Source organism: Syngnathus acus, chromosome 21 (genome assembly GCF_901709675.1).
Source record: "Syngnathus acus chromosome 21, fSynAcu1.2, whole genome shotgun sequence".
Lineage (NCBI taxonomy): Eukaryota > Metazoa > Chordata > Actinopteri > Syngnathiformes > Syngnathidae > Syngnathus > Syngnathus acus.
The window spans coordinates 6893387-6920462 of record NC_051105.1 but is presented as its reverse complement, the minus strand read 5'-3'; the positions used below and the strand labels follow the sequence as shown (position 1 = coordinate 6920462).

Sequence of the window (27076 nt, the reverse complement as noted above, 5' to 3'; positions counted from 1 at the left end):
AATTAGGAGCAGAGTTTTTATTTGCAAACTGCGATGGAAAAAATGCTTATTTTGAGCCTTGCTAATAGATTAACAGTTTTTCCAATAGAGGAATACTATATGTGAGCTGGTGGCTGAGTCAGACAGACTGAGTCAGACTGGAGTGACCCACACCATCAGGCTCCTCCAGTGTGAGACGGTCAGCTCCGCTCGGACTTGTACCGTTGAAGTGGTGGAAATGAAAGATATGCTCCATTTTCTTTTAATCATGAGGTGCCATACTCAGACTAATTGCATACAGCACAGCATGTAACTTTTTCATCCAATTTATGTTTTTCACATCGGTTCAAATGGTCAGAGGAAACGTACCCAGTGTTGTGAAAGTTGGCAGTAATTTGCAACGTGAGGGCTGGTGTTTGGGAGATTATTTAGAGGCACTTTCTAATTGGTGAAGCTTGAGGACAGCAAGAAAACGGAGCAGGCATCAAGTGGAGACTGCGGAATGTAATAAATACTGCAGCTTCTAAAGCCATAATACAGTAATAGGGTAAGACAACATGAGCAGGGTTACATTTACCATAACTAATTTTCCAGAGGAGACCGTGGGCAACAAAATGGAGACTCTGGAATTTGTCCTCAAATGTTATACGAAAAGATTTGTCCCACCACTGACCAGTCAGTGGTTTACCCCACATGCTACCAGGTCAAAACTACTTATAATGAAAAATTCAAACCTTACACAAATCTAGTAAATAGCCACTTGAAATAGTGGTAGTAATGGATAGTTCCGAGGTTTACCAATGGCAAAGAGTTAATTACGTTGAGCCGAGAAGGCGACATTCCGTGGAAAACAGGCAGCTCGAACATCAGCTATGCAAACCACTAATAGTATTCGTTAGCCGACGAAGAAGCCTCAACACACATGTAGCAACAAGCCTCCCACAGCTTAAAAAAAAAAAAGAAAAAAAGCCTCCCGCACATCTTGATCATGACGTTGACCCTTGCGCAGATAAAAGCAGGTCAGCCCATTAGCAGTTCTCTAAAATGCTTTGAGTCATCAAAATTGGCGGTTGAGTTTTCTCGGAACGGCAAAGAAAACTGTTGCCCCCCTTTCTGATGTGCTAATAGGCTGTTTTGGATTTGTGTATGTAAAGCATATATCGCCGAACGGTTTTCCCAACAGCGATGACATCAATTAATCATTTTTATTTATTTATTGACGCTCAAAGGTCCGCCTGGCTCTCTCTCTTGCGCGCGCGAGCTTCTGAAGAACAAGCAAAACAGAGGCGGGAGTCATTAAGGATATATTTACTTTACTACACTCATAGTGTGAATAAAGTAAGGCTAGGAGGCATGCAATATAGGTCAATACAACTGACATGCTAACGTGTTTATTTGCAGGGATGGAAGTTAATTGCAGCATGTAATTAACGACAAGTTGTAGGATTTTGCTCACAAAAAAAGCAGCACCTGCATTATTTTAGTGGTCCAGAGAAAATGTCTGGAATACTCCACAAAATTTTAAGATCTGATTCTAATGTTATGGCAAAAATAAATAAATAAAACAAAATAAAAGCTGAAATGTATCCAAAGGTTATGTAAATCCTTCATAAGTGACTTTAAATTAGTTCATTTTCATTTTTTAATTATATTTAAGGTGTAAAAAAACAAAAATTTTACTACAACAATAAAATATCGAAAATCAATCCGACAAGCGGGATTATTTCAGTCTTGAGGATGAATGACGAGTCCGTAAGCAAAAAAGTGTTGTCATGCTTTGCTTTCTGAGTCACCCAGTGTGGAGGTTAAAAGTTTGCCGCATTAAGCCAAGGTCAGCATGTCTGTGCGTGTTGGTTGTTCTTTCTCCACACTTGGACTTTGATTGATAGCATGGAAGAACAGCACAGAGCAGATGTTGAGTGTACACACCATTCACCATGTGGTTACTTAAAAGAGAAGCATTGGGGCCCAAAGTGAGATTTTTTTTCACCGTGCCCCCGATCCCTTTCCAAAATAAACGTGTGGATTCAGGCTGCATTTGATAGATAGCATCTGCTTTGTTGGTCTTAGCCAAAAGCCAAAGACAAGACTGGACCTGCCAGTGACATTGTCATCATTCAGCATGTGTATGTGTGTGTGTGTGCGCGTGTGTGTGTAATGTCCTCCGTCCTTTTCTATCTTTTAGTCTGCTGCTCTCCTTTATTGCAATATGTTTGTGAGTCAGTAAGATGAACATGCATAATGGATGACAGTCAACTTGATTCGTACGTCGGGGCAACACCCACATGATGAAGATGAAGACGGAAGATGAGAAAGACGATCACAGATAGTGAGGCGGATGAAAATGTATGTGGAAACAGGACGCTTATTTGGATGCTTTTCTTAGTGGCGGCATGGTGGTGCACTGGTTAGCATGTTTTAAGGTATTTTACTTTTTTTGCTGCTAATTGCAAACCAAAATTTTAGCATTGAGTGAGCTGCATATGCTCTAAGATTTTATATATATTAAACGCAACGAAAGGTTGAAGGCAGGTACGGGCAAGAGCACAGGCACAGGAGAGGTGGGCAAACCAAAGCACTCAGTCTGATTGAATTGTGAGAGCATGACAAAGTAAGGGAGTGAAGAAGTCCATCAAAGGGTGAAAAATGGGGAAAAAAAGACGGTAAGTGAAAAAAGAAGTGCTTGATGGTGATTTCAATATTAATATTCTGCATTAGGAGCCTTTATGATGAATAATTCATTGGATGGAAAATGCATGCTAATGCATTGTCAGACAGGGTCCAGCCAAAGTAACTTTGTTGTGTGCAGCAGGTTGAAGATTTGATTGCGCTGGCTTCTCTTTAAAATAACCACACGGCAAACACATCCTTGCACGACAGCCAAATTACATCTTTGATGGCAGCGGCCTCAGCTGTGCACAATCACAGGTTAGCGCCGATTGGGTGTAATCTGCTGTGCTGATGTGATGTGTGCCACCAGTAATTGGACTGTTTCACTGTGCCGAAGACTCAGATTACTTTAAATCCAACGTTGAGGGTTGCCGAGCTGCTCTTCGGTGGAGCACGAAACACATAGCGAATTTTACCATCTTCGATGATTTGTAAAACACGGTGAGGAATCGATGTGTGTGCTCTTTTGGTCCTTCACTGTGTGTACTTGAGATTACCAACACAGGACAAGATAAAAAAAAAAAAAATCATCTCCTCCAACAATTGGGTATCCCCACCAAATGTCGGTCGTAGTACTGTGACTGACCTGTAAGAGGCAGCATGGTGCCACAGGGCAGAGTATTTACCTGAGTAACTGTGATGTCATTTTAAGTCGACAGCAAGTGGCAAAATGGAACCCCCCTGAGATGGATAATTCATATTTCACAAATTAATCAGAATGCCGTGTTTGGCGCATAAAACGTATTGGAAAGAAAATTTTGAGGTGTCATAAACAGGTCAGAAACAAAAAAAGCGTATAATCAACGCATCCACTGGCCAACAGATCAGTGTGATGTGCCAGTAGAGTAACTTAACATCTCAGTATAAACTATTTTTAATTGATTGCTTATCAGCCATTGGATTTGAAAAAAATAAAAAAATGGCCGATGCAATTATGCGCCGAAATCGGATATCGGCCCTGATAATTGGCACGGCCGATAATGGGTCTATCACTGTAAAGTAGTAACCGGGATAATTAATGTCAAAATTTTATTGATTAATTACATTTAAAAAAATACATTACAAGTTTAAAAAAATACATTTTAATTTTCTTGCACTTTTACCATCTGTCTTATTTTCTTGTAAGTTGGAGAAAAGATGTTTCCCCACCTTTTGCTTTATACATTTCTCACGAACACTTGTGTAACTCACCTTTGCATCTCACCTGGCATTTGCACATGAATTCAACATCATTCATGACTCAAATTCTCCTTTTCTTTCATTCCACGCAGTCCTCCCTCTGTCCGCCTGCATTGCATTGCCCGCCTGCGCTCAACAAACAGTGATGTAGGCCACTGAAATATTCATATTTTCAAAGAAATTAAATGGTCTGCACACGTTTCACATAGAAGCAGGACCCTGGTATGAAGCGCAGCCTCCTCTGTTTCCATGGAGACATCATAGGACCCCCCCCCCCCCCCCTGCACCCATTCGCAAACATTCTTCAGAGAGTGTTTCCCCTGTGAGGAAACATTATTGAAGCTTCTTTCCGAGGTTTGGCCTAGTAGTCAAAGGTGATCTGATCGAAATAACGACGTCCGCTCCGAGCTGGTTGGCCGCATGTGCAAAATGTGTCATAACACAGCCGTGCAATGAGGAGTCTGTGGAGAGTGCGGCTAAATTTAGGTGCAGCAATATGTAGACCAGGTGTAATGAACCAGATGGATTCAACACTATAGGAGCTGCTTGAGAAGAACCCGTAACAAATGTCTGCATCAATTATTTTTTTACATTTCTTCTGAGAAAAGAAGAGCAAAACCCCTCAACGTTATGCATTTCAAACAACTTAACAACTTTGCCTTAAGAACAGGCCGCTAATGTAATGCTATCTTATAATGGAAAACGCCTTGACATGCTAACAGTTAGCGTCACTAGTCGTGGACTGCATTTCTTAAGCACTGAATTTTGTATCTAGACACTTTTTGAATAAATAAATAAAATCTACATATTTTAACAAAATTAAGCCTGCTGACTAACCAAAAATGAAGCCTTTTTCTTTTTCAAAATGTTGTATTTGTGATTTGAATATTTCATTCTACTATATTGCGATGTTGATTTGAATTCGATTAAGGCCTATAAAAATAGAAACTGTAACGTGTCCTATAATTATTCATCTTTTGTGAATTTTGATGAAAGCATTTTTTGCCTTGAAGACACCCGGGAATTGTTTTGAATTGTAAAAACAATATATACACGAATGGTTAAAAGTTACTCAAAACATTGCCTGTACACTTGAACTTTGGTTTTAATGATGGGAACAGTTGACTCGGGAACAAATAATTTCTTTTGCCACCATGTATTTACTATGAGAGAAATGTATTAAATCAACCCAATATGGATTGTATTCAAGCTTGAAAGCTTCCATTGTAGAAGGGAGAGCTCATTAAATAACTGTATTGGCTTCTCAAAACAATTTCACTGGTTGTTAAGGAAGTTTGAATTGAAGACCGCAAAGCAAACAGGCTTTTTGCTTCTAATAAAAATAAGAAATGCAAACAAAATATTTTTGTCACACTCAAGACCTGTTTGAAACTTTCAATCTACAAGTTAAATCCTGCTTGTTTATTTATACCGAGGGTTCATGGCCGACACTTTCTACTTCTTCGATTCTATATTTTTGGGGCGTTCTCATCAACTCCCAATCCATTTTCTCTTTCCCAGCATACGTTCACTCATTCTGTTTTAATTCGAGATCATCCCTAACGGTGCTGCAGATTTGTGCGAATCAATAGGCACCATGCGATTATCATCTTGATTGGAAGGCTCTCCAAAGTTTTTCAGCTCAAGACCCAAAATTAGAGACATTGTTATGCCCTGAATTCAAATTTATTCAAGATATATCACGTCGATGGGAGTTGACGGTTTTAAGTCTCACTGATGCAGGCACAAACATTTGCAGTGGCTGCATGTTAATTTTCGTTCCTTTTTTTTATGTTCCTGTTTCTTGTGTGGCGTTGTGCATAAGGCCACAGCAAGCTTTGTTGTTTTAATTATTATTTTTTTTTTGCAGATGGGATATGAAGGGAAATTAAGAACACATTTTCCAATTCAATAAATTTTTCACAACCGTCATCTTGACATAAGGCAACAAATGGGATTGAAATTAATTTACCAAGTTGATTTCCATGAATGAGCAGTGTCAAGTAAATAAATATCTCTTGTCAGAATTTGGATAAATATGCATCTTTTAATTAAAACAATTATTAAAAGTGTCAGAAATGCTCACCGCAACAAAAATGGAATGGTTGTAAATTTTTGGTTTGTAATAGCTGTGTGCCCTCCAAAAGTATTAGAACAGCAAGGTAAATTCCTCTGTTTTTCTAGTGAGCAAAAGTATTGGAACAGAAGCTTGATGGATGTTTGTAGTTGCTCAAGTTCTGTCTTTTAGATGGATTCCTTAAACAGTCAATTGTGCCTGTTTTTGTGTTTTGTGTTTCAGCTGTGGAAACTGCATTTGTGTTAAGCAAACACAAAGAGCAGAGAACTGCCAACAAGAGAAAAAAAAAAGCAAGCATTTTGTAGCTGTGAGAAGAGGGGAAATTGATCAGAGCTATTGCACAAACAATGGCAATAGCCAATACAACAATTTATCATGTCCTGAAAATGAAAGAAAGTACTGCAGCACTGAAGAACGGAAATCGAACAGGTCAGCCAAGGCTCTCAACAGTGGTTGATAACAGAAACATTGTGAGTTTTATGACAAAACGCCCAAAGACAACTGTCCGTGACACCACCGCCAATCTCTACGTGGCTGAGGTGAAGGTATCACATGCCACTCTTTGAAGAAGACTGAGAGAAAATATACAAAGATGCCAACCACTCATTAGCAAAAAGAATTGGAAGGCCAGATTGGAGCCAAAGGTCGTTTGACATCTTCATTACAAGTGATGGTGTCAAACTACCTTTGACTTGCATTCCTGAAGACACAAATGGCTTTTAGTGGTTGAATTCATGCTTGATGAATTTGCAACTTTTCAAAGAAGCTCATTGAGCCAATCCAAACATGGCTACAAATTATAAAAGACTGAGTCCGGGTTATGTAATTTATCATTCCTGTTCAAAGATGCTAAAATGAAAGTGCCGGCATCAAAGTGGTTGAGGAAGCATTTGGTCTCTTTGATGACACTTGGCCCATCCCATCCTACATCACCCTCATATTTTTAGGGTTGGGTATTGTTGATTGTTGTGGATGATCAAACTTGGCCCCTCCTGTGTGCTACTGGCCTACATTTGCTACTGACACATGCAAATCGTGACCTCTCCCACAGTGGGTGGGTGTCTGGTGGTGTCCCACACGGCTGAGGGGGAGGGTACAGCATGCTGATTAGGTTTTCAAGGAAAAGTGTAGTTTCTTGAACAGGAAAACTAACTTGCTCAGACTTTTTTTTTTTTCCAAAGATGAAATGAGATGCAGAAAAAGCTTGATCAAGTTTGGGTGTCAGAAGAGGTGGCCAGTGTGTTTAAATTCATATGGGCTACTCATTGATTAATTAGATGCATTGAGCCACAGCACAAAGCCGTGCCTGCTTCCTCCACAGTGCCCGCCCATTTGGCTTTTACGTGGGCCGATAGTGGGAGATTGATTACGTCTCCAGGATTTGCCGTGCAGGCAGCACACGGACTGAGATTTGCTCTCTTATCAGCGGTACAAAAAAAAGCGTGGAGAAAAGAAACAACGGACCTAAAAACACCTAACAGGGACTTAATCAAGCCTTTTTTCAGTTATTATTTGGGCTTTTTTGCACGTCCCGTGGAGTGCGCTCTTCCCAAAAAGAGTCGTGCGGGACTTGGAAGTGTTGTGTGAGCCGGAGGTCCTCCGCAGTCCGTGGATGTGTGGCGGTTGTACGCCGGGGAGTGGGTTGGGTCGCCCGGGTGCCTGGCGCACGTCCTCGGCAATAAGGTGATCGGAAGAAAGGACTCCCGATTCTTTTGGGCTACTGGTTCCTGCTGGACGCCGAGGTGGAGCGTAGAAGCACCTTGCGTGGAATTGTCTCGTCAAGCAGCAGGATTCACCTTCCGATCTTTTTCCGGGTCTGAGCAGCCGCTGATCGTTTGTTCATCCAGAAGGGGCGACACATCGTCGGGGTGGCTGAGCCGGCCGAGGCACGATGGCAACCGGTGTGCTGCTCGTCTCCTTCGCTCTATTCGGTAAGTCAGTCAAGACACATTTAAGTCTCCTTGCACTGATTTTCCTCTTTCTTGCATTCGCCGAGGGTTAGTCTTAACCAAATGCATCCGCTTTAGGAATTGACAGTCAGGTGGAGATTACGGTGCACCAAATACAGTTAGTACTGTACTACGGAGCCACTCATGTCAAATCATGTCCCCCAAGGGACACCGTATGTACTACAAATAATAATAAAAAAAATCCTCACAAAATGTATTTACTACGATAATAAAATACACATTCAATCAGAATCCTTGAAAAGCATTTAATAATACATTTTAAAACTAGAGACCCATTATCGGTCACCAAGGCAACTGAAACCTTTCCAGGGCTTAAGAGCACAGGTTGGTTACCAAGCTGTTAAAGTCAAGTGTCAAGGGTACAAAAGGCATCGTGACTGCTTTGATAAACTGTACTTTATAAAGGCGCAATGACTTGTTTTTCTCTTTTAATTTAATATGCAGTCGCAGTGTGTCCATTTCTTTCAAAGTAGAGGGGACACTAAAGGGCTGCTGTTTGTACATACAAAGACTAAATGCGAATCCCTGAACAAACTATAAAGATCAAAGGTACCAAATTACTGAGGTTGCAATTACTTAAATGATAAGCCAAATATGCAATGATACTCCAGTGATAGAGATTTCACTAAAAGTAGTGTCACTGCAATAACATGAGCAGCTGTGCATGTGCATTGAACTAGGTTAATGTCATATTTAGACCTTAGTCACAGATTAACCCTATAGACCAGGGGTGTCAAACTCTTCTTTTTTTTCCGTAGTCATAGCTTCTTTCGGAGGGCCATTATGACTGTCAACTCAGATAAATGTATGAGCACCTGCTAATATAGACAGTAAAAGCTACAAAACAAACTGACACATAACTCGTTTTCAAATCAGACGAGTAAAAACTGGTCAAATATAAAAAATAAAAAAAGATTAAAAGTGAAGACAATTTGCAATTCTAGTAATGACACACGAATTTGATGCACAAGTTGTCTTCGCGGGCCACATAAAATGATGTGGCGGGCCGTATCTGGCCCCCGGGCCTTGAGTTTGACACCTGTGCTATAGCTGCTCACTGTCCAGTGTGGGTTGCCTACTATTACCACACGCATACACACACGTCACCGACGCACACCTGGATGATGCACCTCAGGATATGACATCATTCATCTTCGTCACGCACTCAGACGTCCTTATACAAGTTTGTGGTTTACATCCCATTTGTCACCCAAGTTCCACTGTATTAGGTGGCTCACAAGCTATGACACACTGTGACTGGTCGGAGCAAACATTTCGTAATCGCAAGCTTGCTGGCACTAACGCACCCCCCCCAAACAAACACCAGATGGCTTTTGCGCCTTCTTGAATATGAGGGGGGTACGGCCCCCACTCGGCCAAGAGGATTACCGTTTGCGCTTGGCTGCGTCTTGCCGTCCCATTTTAGGCACTTTCACTAGGGCAGGAGTGGTTTTCCAATTGATAACTGCCAAAGATTTTATCTACAGTAAAGGCTGGGAAAGTGCTGGTTCTGCTATTACATAATAAAATGAATCACACAGTGAAATTGGAAGCTGTTTGTGCGGGTGGTTAGATGTAGGTGTGTGTCGGTGTGTGTGCATCATAGTTCAAGGAGCTTCATGATCGTCTCACGAGGTGACATGTTGCTTGTATTACACTGGATATTGATTCTGCAATAAGCGACATGATGCTGAAGTTGTTCACTTGTCAGTAGCAGCAAACAAGGTAATGGGTAATGCTTACTTTTGTGTTATGTAATTACAATTGTGTGCTGGACAAATGGCCTAATTTGCGTACAATTGAGGATTCTTCATTTTTGGAAGAAAATAAATACATTGAGCAAAACTTGAGAATTTAAATAACTCTTGAAGGCTCATGAAAGTCACTCTGAGTAAATAATTGACACCCCCCTCGAATTTATAGGCGCTACAAGACTGGCTAAAGGAAGCTCCTCAATTCACTTCATAATTTCCTTTTCACCAAGATGCCACAAGATGATGATGTTTCTTTTGCCTGAGCACAAAAACAGCAAATACAGCTGGAGATTTAATTTCACGGCCGGTGACAGGTTGACCCTGGAAAAGATTCTTTTTTTAATTCCATTATTTCCTGTGGGATAAAGCTGACTTCAAATTGGAGGTCAACCAACATCCCGACTGGATTGTGTCCGACCTTACTGTAATTTGGAGCTGTACATCTTTCTTCTCTCCCAACCCGTTGAGCCAAAAACGAGCTAGTGCCAAGTTGCGCTCCCGGCAAAATTCCAACCAGGCAATCGCAATACGTTTTTCACCCCAACAGAAAAAAAAAAAAAGCCGAGCCATCCACAGCCGCCGTGTTCCTTCACTTTCCATCTTGCATCGGGGCCTGTTTTTCTTTTTTGCTGAGTTTGCAACCAGATGTGTGTTAACGTGCGAGATGATTTGTGTGAAGTAAACCCGACAAAGAGCGGCGCCCCAAGGCTTGCATGCTTGTTAGCTTTTCAAACATGGAATGAGTGGCTCCAATGTGTGTGTGTGTTTTAATTTCAAAGGTGCATTTCTGCGTGTGTAAAGAGCGTATGGAAAAAAAGGAAGCAGCCCTTCTACCAAACCCATAAATTCCAAGACTCTTATATGAAGGTTAGGGTGAACTTGAATACAATTTTTGAAAAATCTGATATAAGGCATTGAATTGGGATTGGGCTTTTGGACCTGTGGTTGCCACAAATTTTTAGCTAATTGTAGTCTAATCATTCATGTGTTGACTGCATTACCTTGGAAAATAGCTACCGTAATTTTCGGACTATAAGTCGCGGTTTTTTTTCATAGTTTGGGTGGGGGGGCGACTTATACTCAGGAGCGATTTATATACATATATATAGTTTTTTTTCACTTTTTTGGGCATTTTATGGCTGGTGCGACTTATACTCCGGTGCGACTTATAGTCCGAAAATTACGGTAGATATTTGAATGGAATTAAAAAAAGATTGATTGTATAATGTTTTATTTTAAGAAATAAAACACCAAGGAACTGTTAACAATCAACCACATTAAAATGTAACTTTTTTTTAAAAAGAGAATTGGTTAAAATAGTTCTCACACTGAATAATTCCCATTGGGACGCTGATGTATTTTGACACCCTCTGAGAGGAGACACTGTAAAGCTGAAAGCATTTAAACAATGTGTGCCCCCCATCTTGAGTGCGACTCCGAGGCATTTCAAACTGTCCGAGGATTTCAACTTTGCAATGCCACTCCCTGACGTCCAACTTTGTTGCTAATGCGGTCCAACAGCTGATGTCCCAAACACTGTATGGCAGAGATTTTAACGTGCGTGTATGTGCTCACACAGTGAGTATCATGAGTCAGCTGTTACTCCACTTGGAATGTCGCCCACGTGTCAGCTGACACGAGGGCGAGCGCTGTTGGGATTATAGGGAAAAATTCCATAACTCGCTCTTGTGTAGCCTTCCACAAATACACAACTTCTTCAACGTCCCCCTCAACCTTGAAACCTGCCAATTTTCACAAGTGAACAAGTTGAGTCGTGCACCAGCCTGCCTTTCTACTCCCCTTTGCCCCCAATTGTTATTCTTCTGCGCCTGCTATAATTTGTAGTCGCGTGCATCCTCATTTGCGCCGTAAGCTCATCTTTGCGTGCGCTCGTGACAGCACGCCTTTTGTTCCGTTGTTTGCGTGGCATCATAACAATGTTGACTCAAGTGGCGTGAAAAAAAACAACAACAAGCGGTAGATGAGGTGGAAGACAATCAGCTTGTCAGTCACCCAGCACCTCTGCGATAGTTTTCTGTAAATAACGATGAAAGCTCAGGTGGGTATTGAAAACACGCGTCCGTTTGCTGCGGGCTGAGATGTCTCTTTGTTGACGATCAGTTGCGCTCGCAACGGCGCGTTGTCTGTTTGCGTTGGCTCTTGCGTCAGATAAGGCCCCCCCCTCGCACGGCGAGTTGTAACACTTTCTACATGGCAATCTTTTGGCCTGTAATAGAGACTTGACAGCCACCTATGGAAGCTCACACCAAACCACCATGTTTTACTTCCACCGGCCTGTCAGGCGGAAATTTGTGTGCTTCCCCTGTCGACAAGTCTCGACTCACTATTGACGAATTTCTGTTCGCAAAAACAGCTACTACAAGCTACCGTGCGTACTAAGTACCTCGTCAGCGATTATACATTCTTTGTGGCTTTTTTGAGCTAACACACCAATAAAGTCACATGCTAACGTTCTGCTCTTGATACTCTCCACTTTGCTGCTGAATGGTCTGGGCCAGCAAAGGCCTTCCCTACTGGTCCAACTTTTGCCTTCAGCTGTTTCCCAGTTTCCCACGCTATATTTCCAAATGGAAAATAAAATGCCACAAGCTCAAATGAAGTTAGTTGTGGGTAATCCTACCGATAATAGTTCTCACGCAGTATTTGCAAAAGACACTCGCACCAAACGTTCGAATCCTAATGTGATGTCTCTCCAGTTCATATACAAAGATAAGGGAGTGTGTGAAATGAATCGCTTTGTTGAGGGAGGCTTCCTGTCTGTTGCAGTGATTCAGTAGAGAATGGTGGAAGCTTGAGATAACTCACAGGACTCCTCCACGTTCCAACTTCCTGATAGTTTTTTTGCATGGCCTTTCCTCCCATATCTCATATTTTGGCAAAGTGATCTAAAAAAAAAAAAAACCCTTTGGTGTTTCTGTTGAAGCACTTCACTGTGTTCTTCTCAGCTGAATGAGTGGCCCTCCAGCTGCTGCCTCCTCCTCCTACTGTGAGTAGCCCCTGACCTCCTCCCCCACTCCAATTCCAAACAGTGCACCACTACCCAGCCCAGCTCCTCTTCAAACAAATCCAATTAGAATCTGCCCCCACCTGAAGGAGGATCCAAAAAAAGATTTCCAACTCCCCTTAGGACCACACATTTTGTTTTTATCAATATTTTATAAGCAAACAATCTCCACCTTTGTTTTTTTTTGTCTTTATCACATTCGAGAAATCTCTATCCCCAGTATGTTGGCTCTAAAGCAATAAACGATTGTGACCAGTGTGTTTACTCCACTGGACAATTGCTTCCTCTTGCACGTGTAGGCGGGAGCAAGGTAATAAAAAGAAGAGTGTAACTACACCAATGCTGTCATCATAGACAACAAGGTTAGCCACGCCGGTAATTCATTATCCCTGTTGGTACATGTCCACGTTGGCTTGTTTACCTCTGGAAATATGTTGGCTGGGAAGGACATGGTGAATGTGGGAATGCTTGAGCCAGAGTGCTGCATGAAAGTGGAGACCTCCAAGGACAAACAATTGGATATGTTTGAATGTAGAAACGCACCGATGCGGATACCCGCCTCTTGTTAATGACTTAACATTCATACGCAAAGAAAAAATTTATGAAAATTTACTTGCAGTACAATAAGACCAAATGGGACAAATATTTGGTAGGGTTTTGATCCTTTAGGGGACATCGGGCATTTATAATGAAGTTGTCCAATCATTATGGCAGATTCGTGAGAATGAGAATTGTTTTGCCACTGTGGTCAAATGTGCGGAAAATATTAAAAAAGAAAAATTGTCTTTTGTAAAATGTTGTCGTCTAAGCGTACCCCTGAATCAGGCTTGGTTTGCACTGAAGCCCCTGGTAAATATCGAACGAAGAGGTGTCAAAATCGATTAATCCACAAATCGAGTATCAAATTAATCGCCTCATATTTTAATAAACGAGTCATCGTGTAGAGCCATTTTTAACTAAAGATCAGATCTAATTTCAGGATCTCAAAAGTAATCTTTGATTTCTCTCATCCTTCGTGAAGGCAGACTGATTTATATTTTTGTGTTTAATCCAAATAAGACATTTGTAAACCTCTATTATTTTAGAAACCAATGACCATCAATTCTTTTTGTGAGAGATTGCTTAGCTGTTGTTTTTAACCAATAAATAAAATCAAATACAACAGTAATTGGTTAATAATCAGTCATCAGGCAATAAATAGGACAGTGTTAGGATTAATGAATGGGAAACTCCATCACATCAATGTTTGTTAGCGGGCGAATCTTCCTGTATTTAACAGCTGAAGCCACCTTGGACTCTTGACAAGCACTTCCACTGCTTTGCCAAAGAGACCAACTTAGACCCATCCCCCCTTTGGGATTTTTGTCTGCTCCGCCCCGCTTGCTGTCAGGCTTTGAAAGTGATAATGAAGGGCCAGCCGGAGGCTTCCGCTTTACTTCTTCATACACACAAAAACACACACACACACGGATCCCACATCACAAGATGCTGCTATCATTCAGTGTAGCCCAGCCAGACTTCTGGGATTCTCATCAGGTCTTGTAACTATGGCGACCACTCCCCACCTGCAAAGAGATGATCCATATTCAGTAGCTCACACTCCCGATGTGCGCGACTAATTGTCTGCATAGTTTTTTTTAAAATTATTATTATTATTCTAAAAGTACATTTTTGTTCCTATAAAGAGCCTTTCGTCCAGACTGGCATTCTGCTCCCGTTAATGTGATTTCTCCCTACTTCTACAGCAAGAACCAGAGTTGTGTGTGTTTGTGTGTCTAATTGCTTATGCATAAATGCATGAATTCACAAGCACATGTCTTTTGCTGCCTCAAAGGCAAAATGACTGACAATGGCAGGAAAGTCTGTTTGAAGCACACTAATTAATAGTTAATTAGTTTTTTTCCCCCCGACAATCTGCAGCGTAATCCGCAAACCTGCAAACTGATAGAGAGGTGCCAGTCACACAAAATATCGCCATAAACGCGGCCGTCACAATCGTGTATGAGCGCAAGATGAAGAATTAGAGACGACGGTGCAGTTTTTCGGGGGAGTATTCGTTTTTACTAATTAACACTCAGTGATTGCGCTTGAACATGACACAGTATTAGCTGTTGTTGTTTTTTTTTGTGCATCTTCATGATTTGCTATTTGATTTGTTTCAGAGTGAAGTCTTTGTCTGTTGGATAAATGAGGCCTGGGTGGGGGGTTGGGATGTCGGGACGAGTGGGGGAGCAGGTGTTCATAGGGACTTAATGGTTTTGGCAATAGCGTCTCTTTAACGGAGGAGGTGTGTGTGTGTGGGGGGGGTTAAACCAGTTTTACAACTTACCTTTAGCACCATTTGTGAATGCATGTCAACACTGACAGCTATGTATTATGCACTTTCCCCATATGAATGAATTGGTCCGTCAATGGCGCGCTACACAGTGCGAAAAGGCCTTAAGCTTTGTCTTTTTAAATGCCGACAATTATTTTTTGTACTCTTGATTTTGCAGGCGTATCCAATGTCATGGTCCCGGTGTGTAGATTGTTGAGAAGATCACAAGCACAAATTTGCCGTACCTTTGTGATCAGAGACGGGAGAAGCACTCGTGCCACCCTGCTGCTGCTTGAATTATTTATTCCGAATAAGGTTAGCAGTGAACAATTTTCAAACAAAACCAATTTTCCTGGCACGTCAAAATGTTGACACCGCTGTGCCTTAAGTGAATCTAATGCCGTTTTGGCACAGCCGGCGACAGCAATGTGGACCTGAATGTCTACAGTTTGAAATTAATGTTGCATCTCGAGTATTTGTTTCATGATGCGTGACACGCCAATAAAAGGTATGCAACATTTGGCCTCAGCAGGGTTGAATCGATGGCCCTTGAGATCTGGTTTATGAGCAGAATAATTGATTAATCGCTCATTTCAAATTTTGTTGATCATGAGGAGTAAAAATAATAACATGAGATAAGATAAGATAAGTTTTGCTACATTCCTGCTATGATGCAGCTCCATGTAAGACTTAAGCTCAAATTTGAAAATATATATATATTTGAAATACATTTTCAAGTGGCTTTTGTTTTGATTTTGAGAGAAAAGTTATTTTGGGTATAGCGTGCCCAAACTTGGCAACCTAACAGCATCCTGTGATGCGGAGTGCAGAGGGCAACTTTTTGAAGCATTTATCTTAGCGGGAGCTCCGAAGATGATTACATTTGGATTGAAGGATTTTTCAAAATGGGGAAAAAAAGATAATGGCAACACGCCAACTCTGCTACTGAAGTTTAAAACACACTACTTTAATGTTTCGTCACTATAAAACTCACAAAGATGGGTAAGCTATATTAACTTCACAGTTTAGCTACTAGAATACTAAATACTAGAATCTTTTTTTTACCCACTGGAAAAAAAAAAACTTGTAAATGTGTTAGTGCATCTGTCCAAGTATGCTGTCAGTGAGCAAACTTGTTTGAAATCAAGTAAGAAAATAATTCTCAAAGAATAAAAATGCATCCATTCATGAATCATTTACAAAGTACATTTTAGTGTAATGTCCAGGCCCGCCTTCTGCTGACCTTTAGTCAACCCCGTCAAGATGACTACAGTCTACATCGAAGAGGTTCCAGCGAGACGTAATACGATTTAAATAACGGTGCCTTTCCTGCATGAGCAGATGCAAAAACAAATTGGGTGCCACTGATGGGGATATTAAACTGGAAATCTTTGAAACTGTCATTTAAAGACTTCCAAAGATTCGCTGAATGCTGATTATCCATTTCAAACAACGCTAAAAAAAGGATCATCCACATCACGGTCCAACTGAGAGGCAAATCAGCTGTGGGAGTGGGCGGAAGAAAGGAGTCTCTTCAGCAGAGAGCCGTGGAATGTTCATCTTTCAGCATTCACTTAACCAATCACTGCGAGCACTTGCAAAATGCTCAGTGTGTAGACAGAAATTTTCATTTTTATACATTTGCAGTTGAAAAAGACTTGGGTTAGCTTCCATCCATTTGTTGTCCATAGCGCTTGTCCTTGTTTTAGGGTCACAAGTGAACAGGAAGGGCAGTGTAAACCTTGGACTGGTTACCAGCCAATCCCAGGGCACAATCATTTGCTCCTGTGGACACATTAAAATCTTCAAGAAATGCATGTTTTCTCCTTGTGGGAGGAACTCACTGGACCCGGAAAAAGCACATTCAAGCTTGTAGGTACTGGACGGTACAATTACTGTAATTGCAGTACTATTCTGCTGAAACTGTGTTTTCCATCATGCCCGCATTAGATTCAGCAAACCTAAGCATGTTGTAATTTTACCTCTATTCAACCAGGTGAACTCTGTGCTTGGTAAAAAAATGCAGCAGTATGTAAAATACATAAACATGGAACACGCATCAAAAATTTAAAAAGGAACCGTCAACAAACATAAGTGATTAAACCTGTCCAGAAAGATTTTTGGTGTAGTTAAAATATTTCTATCACTATGAGTATGAAGAACTTTGTTTTTCTTATCAACCTAGCATGCATGTTTTTGGAACTTGGGAAAAAGGCAGAGTACACGGCCAACATGGAGAAAGTGCAAATGCCACACAGGAAGCCAAGATTTGAGTACTGAACCTCATAACTGTGAGGTATACAAGCTTACAGCTAGGCGCCCTTTGGAACAAAGTCTTTTGCTCATACAAAATCTTCAATTCATTTTGATAGTGTTTGTAGATTTAGTTTTCATAGTAGTCACATGAGGAAACTGACTCATGGCCCTGTAACAATCAGGAGAATGATGTTGAGTGCACATCTTGCACAGCCGTTTCAGTGTGTTGCATGTACACCCTTCCTCAGTGCACAGAAGCGACACACTTAGAAGTTGGAATCAGGCGTAAAAAAAGCCCCCGCTGCTCCCATCCTGCTCTCACCAGCTGTTATGTGCAGCCACACAGGTGGGGTCATGGCGCCTTTAGCCCAGGGGAGCCACAATTCAACAATAGTTAGCCTAGCACAAGAGGTGGGTGGGTGACTCGAAGCGCGTGTAACAGAAAGCAGGGGTCCGATTTCAAGCTTTTTGATATGCCATAGAAAAGGCCTTTTGTCATGACCTCCAAACTTTTTTACCTCTCTGTTTTCTGTTCGTAGAATGAGGAAACGGTCTGTTTGCTACCTTTAGCCTGTTATGTATGTGTACCTAATGATGTGGCAAGTGTAGATTATTTCTATAGTGAAGACCAAACACGATTTGCTTTCACATTTGGCATTTTCAGAAGCGATGTATTGTAAAGCATTTTCAGGACAAGGTAGTGGAGACAATGCTTGCAGTATATCAGCAACAACTGGCATTTTACTGCCTCTGCCAAGAAAGCTTGGTGTATAAATGGAGCATGGTCCATGAAGCAGCCCGTTTAATTATTTTTACATTGCAAAAAGTTGTCTTTACATTAACTTTGGCACTCTGAGCTTCCCTAATTTAATGGTGTGCCTCTGACTGAGCGAAACCACGACTCGGGCCATATTATGGTCGTGCGCTTTTGCTGTTCCAATGTCCTCTGAGTCTTAAACATAACAGCAGTGAATAAACTACAATTAAACGATCTGTAGTGGTTGCTGTGACATTTATTAACGGCACAAACAAAGTAGCAGCCGTTCATAAGTATTGCTCAAGAGTAACAGAATGAAAACAAGTCTGTGCCGTTGCGCATTCACATCACATATTCTGTTGTTTTGCACAAAATAAAAACGAGTTGGTTTTGTTCAAAATGACCCAGAAAGTTGGGTCGATTCCACCATTAAAACTGAAACCAACAGTGGGGCTTGTTAATGTACCAGAAACATAGACCTCAAATGCAATCAAAATATTTGTTGGAATCGTGAAGGCTGCAGAGCTGAAAAGGCAAATAAAGGATTTTATTAGGGAATAAATAAAATGTATTTTCAAACTAGTCAGTTCGAAGTTATTTTCACTGCCGTTGTAAATAATAACATCGACACCGTCGAATCCTGCTCTCGCCGAAGTCACATCTTACTTTGTACGAGTTCCATTATTTACCTCAATTGTTGTAGAAATGAATAATAGATTGCATCGTAATGACCAGGATGTTTTCTGTACACAGAACTATGTCTCTTTACAGACAAACAAACAAACAGCGCATCTGCCAATTGTTGAGCTGTTTGGAAAAGTCTATCTTGGCCAAACCGAACATAGATTGCTTCATCAAACTGCTGGCTTTATAAAGCCTCCCTCCATAAATGATTTTGCCAGCATGTAAATCTTGTAATCCCCGCACCATGCACACCACCTGGCCGCCTCGGTTTACTTGAAATTCCATGCGAGCAGGAAGTGCTGACCTATAATGGAATCCACTTCATCTTCCCATTGTCGGCAATGTCATCCTCTCTGCCTCCATTGAGGCCCTAATGGCCAGTTGCTCTAAGTGTTTGTCAGCTGTTGACCGGCCCGTCTAATGGAAGCTGAAGACTCGCCCCCTCGTCCTCGATTTGTTTCTCCATGTCATGATCACCTGTCCCGTGGCTAGCAGGCATCCATAGCCTTTGATATTTTCACTGGGAAATCAAGCTGTTTCCTCAAAAAAAAAAACAGCAGGTAATAAAATATTTAATAAAGATTGGGATTTTGTAACTATTCTAACTCCGGGAGTTGGTCAGTAGTTTAAGACCGATCTGCAACGTTGATCTATGCCATTTATTGCTGTGGGTGATTATCACCCCGGGAAGGACATGGCGTCGTAACTGGGAGGGCACAGCCTGAATTGTAATATGAGATGCTGCAGGGAGCTCATCAATCAAAGGTTCAAGAATCTCAGATTGCTTGTGGGGGCAAATATGAAAAGGCAAATGTGTCTTGGGTTACCTTCTTGTCCTTGCATATTAAATGCATGTAAAATTTGATTGCTTTGTTCCAAATCATTTGACTGGTTGGGATGCTTACAGGGACGAGGTTTGGTTTTTAGATGAGTGAGTGAAGAACTGCAGTAAAATTGTCCTTGCTGGATAACGGATAATCCAGATGCACTTTAAGGGTCTTGAGCAAATGTTCCTCCTTGACATTGTGCAATCAGATGACATTCCAACCGCATAAATGCTAAAGTGCGACTGTTTTTCAGGGCGAAATCAGATTTGTTGAACTGCTCATTGTATCAAGGTCAAAATCATTTCTTAGCAGAAAATTGACGTGTGTTAAATTTGTTCGAAAGCCTTCAAGCCACAGGCTGCTCAGAAATCTCCAGCCAGTTGATTTGCTTCGTACTCAAGTACAGATTTGATTTGTTTTAGTTCACACATGACAAAAGTGAAATATTCTTTTTTATTTAAATATACTGCTTTGTTCAAACATAAAGGTTTAAAATGAAATGTTGGCTTTCCACACACCGCTCAGAAACCAGCATAGAAGCGACAGTAGTGTCTCTCTGTCGTATCAGGATTGATCTTGCTATATATAGACACCAGCAGACTAATTTTGTCAGGCTCGAATGACTCTCTTATACCTTAATGAGGACATTTTGAATGCTTGCGCTTCTCAAACTCTTTTCAAGGAATGGCCATTTTGTTAAGGTTGATCATTGCAATCTACCAGACTGTTTTCACTCTCCACATTGCTTTCTTTTGCGCCATGCCAATAATGCTAACAGTCTTAATGCAGCTGAGCCCTGCAAAGAGAAGAACCTCTTCTGAAGATGCCATGCTCCTGATCTTTCTCTTTGTGTCTCACACATGTACGACACATGAGGCGGTTGTACGCACCAAGATTCTCTCTGTTCAGCACCCTGGAGGCGGCTGTCGTTCTCTCGCCGGCTTTCACCCTTTTCCTTACTTTCATATGCTCCCGACACCTTACTTCTTTTCCTCACTTCATTGCTACCTCGCTGTCTGAGAAGCTTCATAGGGTCTTAGATCTTGGAGATGAGTCTGAAGCTCTCTCGGAAAGGTGGGACATTGACTTCATTCGGCATGTTCGGAGTTAATCCAAACATTACTGGTCAAAGTTTAGTCTGCTCCATGTCACTGCCAACAGTTTTTATTGTAAAAGTTAATGGATGTGGGGGAGAGAGGAATATGGAGGCATCTGTTCTTTCACACAATAGGAGGCAGGCTAGATTCAGAAATCTAATAACAACCTCGTCTTTCTGCTACTGTTTTCTGTGACAAGTGTTATTTTTGTAACAAAAGCTTTCAGCAAGTCCGGTTTGAGATTACTTTCCTTTAGAATTAATAATTGATGGCTGATAATATAACACTTGGAGCTTATTACCGGTTTTAGATCTGAAAAACGATCATCTCAAATGTAGGACAGCAGTTTGGCCAATTATGCACATTTGGGCCGATTATACAAGATAACATTTTTGTATCACCACCTAATCTCTTCAAAATACACACATCAATTCACAATTTCTGACATTTTGACATGGCCTATAAATAATGTCAGTCCAAGACAGGACAGGATCTGATTCACCCTTTCAAAGTCCAGAACAGAAAGTTGTTTTGTTGCCCATTCAGTATGGAATGAAACGGATCTATAAACGTCTTCTCGTGTTATTTTTTTAAATTCCATCTTTTGGTTTCTGGATCCCAACACTTGAAAATGCACTTAGTCTTTGTCAGCGGTGCTGCGTGCACATTGACTTTGACGAGAATCAAGAGTGTCTTTGCAATTACTCAAACGCACGCATCATATGCATCACACTGCGTGTGTGTCGACTCTGAAATAGTGAGGCGACAGCAGCCGAGTCAGACCGTGACAGTGCAGCCTTCCTCTACTCCAAAATACAAATGACGTGACGGAGAACGTCACTGTCAATAATCTAAACTCAAAATCGCTTAAGTTGAAAATTTTGCCTCGGAGTTGGCATCGGAGTTATTACCACGGAGCTCTAAATTCGCATATTAGTGCATCTGCTCATGTGGTCTCAGAGCCCTCTATACCACTTACGCCCTGCGGGACCTTTATTATACACCTTCCTAGGTGTGTAATTATCACATGTCCTGGAAGAGTGATGCGAGTAGGCTTGAGTGCTAGTTGCCTTGAAACCCACTGAGAATAAGACAGAGGCCACAAATGATTGGATTAGTGCGCCCCCCCACCCTTTAATCCTCTTTTGTTGCATCCTAAATGTGTGTGGATGTGTGTGTTTGTGTCGGAGTCATCTGTCTCCGTCTCCTGTCGGCCGGTGTACAGTGAGGTCGTGCTCGGGGGTTCGCCTTCGGAGATGAAGCGGCATCCTGCACGGAACTCATGCTTGATGCTCGGTGTGGGATGCGGCTATGACACACCGGAGGCAGTGAAGGCAGGAGGAGAGCGATGGAGATGCGTGTTAATAATAGACAAATGTGAGGCCTTATCGAGCAAATATGGCCGCTCCGGGATTGACTCGAGCGTTGCCGGAGCTGAAGAACCGTGAGTGGCGGTGAAGGGGGGGTAGAGATGGATTATTACGGTTGCGAGGTAGCGGAATGCAGCGATCAGTTTGAAGGTCTTCGGGGTTCGCTCTGTCATTGTCAGCCTCTAAACAGCCCACAGAGCGACAGACACTTTGAAGTCTGGTAGAGCTGTTTAAATCCTGCCTGAAAAGACACACAAGCGCAAGGCAAAGAGAGGAGACGTAAGAGGAGGCTTGTAGGGCTGAGCTGTAGAAGCAGGGATTGAAGGCGGTTGAAACACAGAGGAACCGGGTTCAAATATAATCACAAGTGAGAAAGCAACTTTGCCTCAGCAGAAGCCACGCATGGGGTAATGCTGGAAGTTCTGCAACATGAGAAGCGCCGATGCAGACGCGACGCGACGGTGAGTCGACGCTAGCGTCGGCAGATTAGCCCTCTGACATCACAGTAAAACGGGAATGGGGTCTGAGTCAGAATAGCCGGTGGATCCTTTTACCCGATGCGCGGCCGTGTTTATATTTACATTGTCTCAGAGGCTTACTAAACTTTCAGACAGAGTCGGAAACTCTAAAGCAAACACCCTTAGAGTCAAAGCGCTGTGTCGTCGTGCCTTTAGCAGTACGATGGCTCATCCACACATGCAATTTGTTTTGATCCTTTTTCTCTTCTGCCTAATGCAGGCCTCAAAGAACTTGAAATGAGATCAGTGATCTTGAAGTGATACCATAAAGGCAAAAGGGGGACCTTGCTTAGTTTCAAATGGTCAGTTTTCATAGGAAGATTCTTGCACTCTCTGGCTTCCGAAAAGTTCTTCAGTTCTTACCCCAGTCTTGTGAGTTATTCATTCGTTAGGAAAGACGAATGAAGCTGCATTCAAGTTCTGAGCTGATGTTGGTATTCTTTCTGCGTCGAAATTCTAAAAAAAATAAAAGCTGAGATAAGATAAAAGATAAAAAAGATTTGTGATGTTCTAAAAAAATATCTTTTCGTTTATTGCATCCTTCAGCCATGCTCATGTTTTTCACTTCTTTGGAGTCTTCTCTGAGCATCTAAGTGTCATTAAACTTTTACTAATACTGGAATTGTACTTTCAATCTCTTGTGGCCTGGTAGAGGCGTGTAAACATGAATCAAGTGCTTAAAGGCAAATGGTTCTTACATTGTGTGCTCGATGGTTTTTATTTTCATTTTCAATGCTGCGAATCGATGATTCCTGTCCAATGCATTTGTTTCCTTTTTGTCATTTATTTGTAAAAAAAAACAAAACTCATGTGGATTATGCCAATATAAGTCTTTATGGCGCACAGCAGAGATCATCAATTTGTGACTTAATTGAGAAGAAACAATCATTTCAGTGTAAATACATTTTTGGGGGGATTTTGTTTTTTGTGTGCAGTTATTTTCTGTCCTGTAAAATGGGTGTTTTGGCTCTACAAAGTTTGCAAACCACTAAATTAATGTATATTGTACTTGAAGGACCCAAACATAGAACTCCTTATGTATATAGTTATATTGTTGTGAGTAAAGAAAATCCTTATTATATCTATTATGATCAATTCCTGCTTATTATCGTTGTGTTTGGAACGATACATTTTCCAGCTGGGCCGTAATGTACAAACGAGCAGTTCTAATAATGAGCACGATACAATTACAAAGCACTTAGCTTCTCGTTATTTTAAGCCTTTAATAATTTGCTCTCTTTTATTCCCTGGAGCTTTATCTGTCAATATTGTGTACCTGCGTAAGTGGGAGTTTTAGCCCTCTTCCATTAATGCGTTATTTTAAGAAATCGCTTCAATGCAGCTGATGTGTGCAGATTTTTTTTATCCTCTGGCCAGATTCTGATTTTTTTTACTTCTTCTCAGTTTGTAATTTCTACATTTTAAAGACCAGCCTGTTAAATCCAGTGGGGGTCTTTTTCAGAAAAATAACCATACGTCATAATTACTGTCATCATTCTTTTTTTTTTTGTTTGTTTTTGGCTTTGGGTTATCATGGCAGCTCACTTTAAATCCTTTTCAAGGACTCTTAAAGGAAATACAAGATTGGAGTGGATTTAAGCTGCGCATGAGCTGAACGGACCTCAAATGTAGTTGACAGAAGACCTGACGCTTTAAGCACAAAAAAGGAAATGATAAATGAGCTAACCGGGCAAATTTGCATGACGCACACCGTACATGGACTTGTGGAAGTACGTCTGCACACACAGCAAAAACACTTCCATTTCCCTCGGTTGTGCTCACTGAATCGGCAAATGTGCAATGGTGTCGTCCTTTTTCAGCGAGATACGCCAGAATTGAAGCGAAATGCACTGCGAACAGACACAATGCATGATCACACACGCACACACACACACACACACACACACGCACACGCTAATGACACAGAATAAAAAACAGGGCTGCATAAGTGTAAGGGAAAGTTACTATGAGTTGGATAGCAGGCTGTAGAAGATAAAAAGCTGTCTGGTGAATTATTAATGGCCAAGCATTGTGTCCACTGCCTCTTTAAAGACACACACACACACACACACACACACACACACACACACACACACACACACACACACACACACACACACACACACACACACACACAGCTGCAAATCCCAGTTGTTTGTGCAGACAGGAAATGACATACTTGTCGCTCTGTCTGGATTTTGGGCATGTGTAACTGCTCTGTTGTGTCCGGACCCCAAAAGAGGAGAGGGGTGGGGGTGTTTGTAGCTGTTGGCTGAATAGAGAATGTTGTGTGCGAGCATGTCGGCGTGCAAGCGGGTGCGTGCGCGGATGAGGCAACATTCACACACCGCGTGCCAGCAAACAGTCCAACAATGTAGCGAAAAGTCATTAACAGCGTTCATTTATGCGCCATTCAGTTTGCTATTATCATTTGAGCATTTTTTAATCATTCATGATTCAATGAAAACACGATTTATTCATGTTGGAGCTTAAATGTGTAAATGTGTCTTTAAAAGGAGACGTTTATCGCCCCAAAAAATGCATATTTATTACGTTCCGTTCACAGTTTACACTCGGTGCATCCGTTTAGCTGTAGAGGGATGAGTAGGATTGGATAGCAGCTGTCGAAAAGACGAAGTGAATAATTCAAGCATTGAAAAACAGTGTGGACGCGTACACCTCAAGCTCACTCCCGAGGACGTGTACCTGCAGATGTTCCTTTATTTCCTGCGAGAGCTGCGATGCGCAAACACAGACAGCGCTAAATATTTCAAAGTGCCGTTTTGTAACCCGTGTTCTTGCTTTCCCCCTATCTCCGCCCCCCTCCCTCTCCGTAGCGGGTGCCGCCGTGGCTCAGAGAGTGGTGACGGTGCAAAGCGGTCCGCTGATCCGGACCGAGGGCTCCCACGTGACAATCTGGTGTAACGTGACGGGCTACAAGGAAGGCGTGGAGCAGGATTTCGAGTGGTCCATGTACCTCCCGACCGCACCTGACCGGGAGATCCGCATCGTGAGCACGGCCCAGCCCAACTACGCCTACTCCGTCTACGCCCAGAGGGTGAACAGCAAGGACATCTACGTGGAGAGGCTGAGCCGTGACTCGGCCATGCTGCACATCACCAAAGTGCAGGCCAAGGATCAGGGCCTGTTTGAGTGTTACACGCCCAACACCGATGGTCGCTACCTTGGCTCCTACAGCGCACGCACCAACCTCACTGGTGAGTCTCACAAGCGCTCAAGCATATAAATACAGAACGTGGAATATTAGCAAACATTTCCCCTCATATCATGTCAATTCAGGTCTCATTTGCGCTCCTTTCCCATGTACTTAGTTCTTTTGGGAACCCTGAAACTCTAAATTAAAGTTGTATCTCAGATGAAGCACTTGAATTCACCTCAAAAATGCCCTCAAAGCGCTTCTCAAGCACAAACGCTCAAAGGTGCAGGCTGTCCTATAATGGTTCCCACTTTGGGAAACTGCTTCATTCCTTTTTTCATGGGATTACAGTAATAGCTCTAGCATCGAGGCACATTTAGATGATTGGGCGCCTTTTATGGTATTGTGCGGCCACACCGGGATACATCCTGTGTGACCATGTGCGGTCAAGCATTTGGCAGACACTCTGAACATATGCGAGAGGCAGAGTGTGTTTGCCGGAATGGAATCTCATCAACTGTTAAAACTTTGTTCAACTCGTCTTGCTTGCGGTGACAGGATGCGATGCACTGCGGGGTGTCACCTGTTCACCGGATTTTCCCCACTAAACACACACACACACACACACAAATATTGCGCGTCTGTCCAACAGGCCCACACAAGTGAGGACAGCTGCCATAGTCGGAAACTCCCTCCCATTCATGGCGGCGTAATGAATGCAGACCTTTGCTGACCTTCCTCTCAGGGTCAAAGAGCAAATTAACCAACTAAATCGCCTCAGTAGTCACCGAAAAACTGTGAAAACCCCGCCACATTGAACGCATCGGTCCGTATTAGACACGCAAGCGAACAAAACCAAGGCCTAAATGTTACTTGCGTTTTTGTGATTTCAAAGTTAATGTAGAAATGAGCATTCCAAAAAAATTTAAACACTTTCTAGATGTATCACTTCCTATTGATATTTCCTACCTTGTTCAGTCATTAATAATTACGATGAGAATTCATGAGCATGATCAGTGTCTTTAGCTAGATCACGTGAATTATTGCGGTTTCTCTCAGAACTTTGTCAGTTTGCCGTGTGTTTTGTGAATGTAGGCTGACGCCTGATAGCGCACATTATTTATAGACGCTAGCTGTTGTGGGACTTTATCTCTCTCTTTTTCCGTACCCATAACCTCTTAACCTGCTTTTGGAAGTCGGGGCCACCGGGTCTCGTGGTTCTCTGTGGCTGCTGTTCTTTTGTGATCCAAAAACAGCTGCTCGTCTTCTTCAAGCCCTGTGGGCAAATGAGACCTTGACAACCCCCCCCCCGCGCCTGTTTTGGCCCTGCCCCTCGCTGTTTCGACACATCAGTCCTTGACTTTTCTTCTAATGCGCTTAGGTTCTTTTGATATTTCCGCCCTTTTATGAAGGGACTGTATTACAAAGACCACCGCGTA

At 42.0% G+C, this 27076-nt stretch overlaps 1 protein-coding gene across 1 annotated transcript in view; it reads left to right on the top strand.

Annotated features, from left to right (window-relative positions):
* The first annotated feature begins 7237 nt into the window (after window positions 1–7237).
* igsf3 (immunoglobulin superfamily, member 3) overlaps window positions 7238–27076 on the top strand; it is a 64787-nt gene continuing 44948 nt past the window's right edge. The window contains exons 1-2 of the mRNA XM_037239233.1: window positions 7238–7836; window positions 25318–25698. Of these exons, the coding sequence (XP_037095128.1) occupies window positions 7797–7836; window positions 25318–25698 (421 nt within the window). The 5' untranslated portion in view covers window positions 7238–7796. The remainder of the gene's footprint in view (window positions 7837–25317; window positions 25699–27076) is intronic.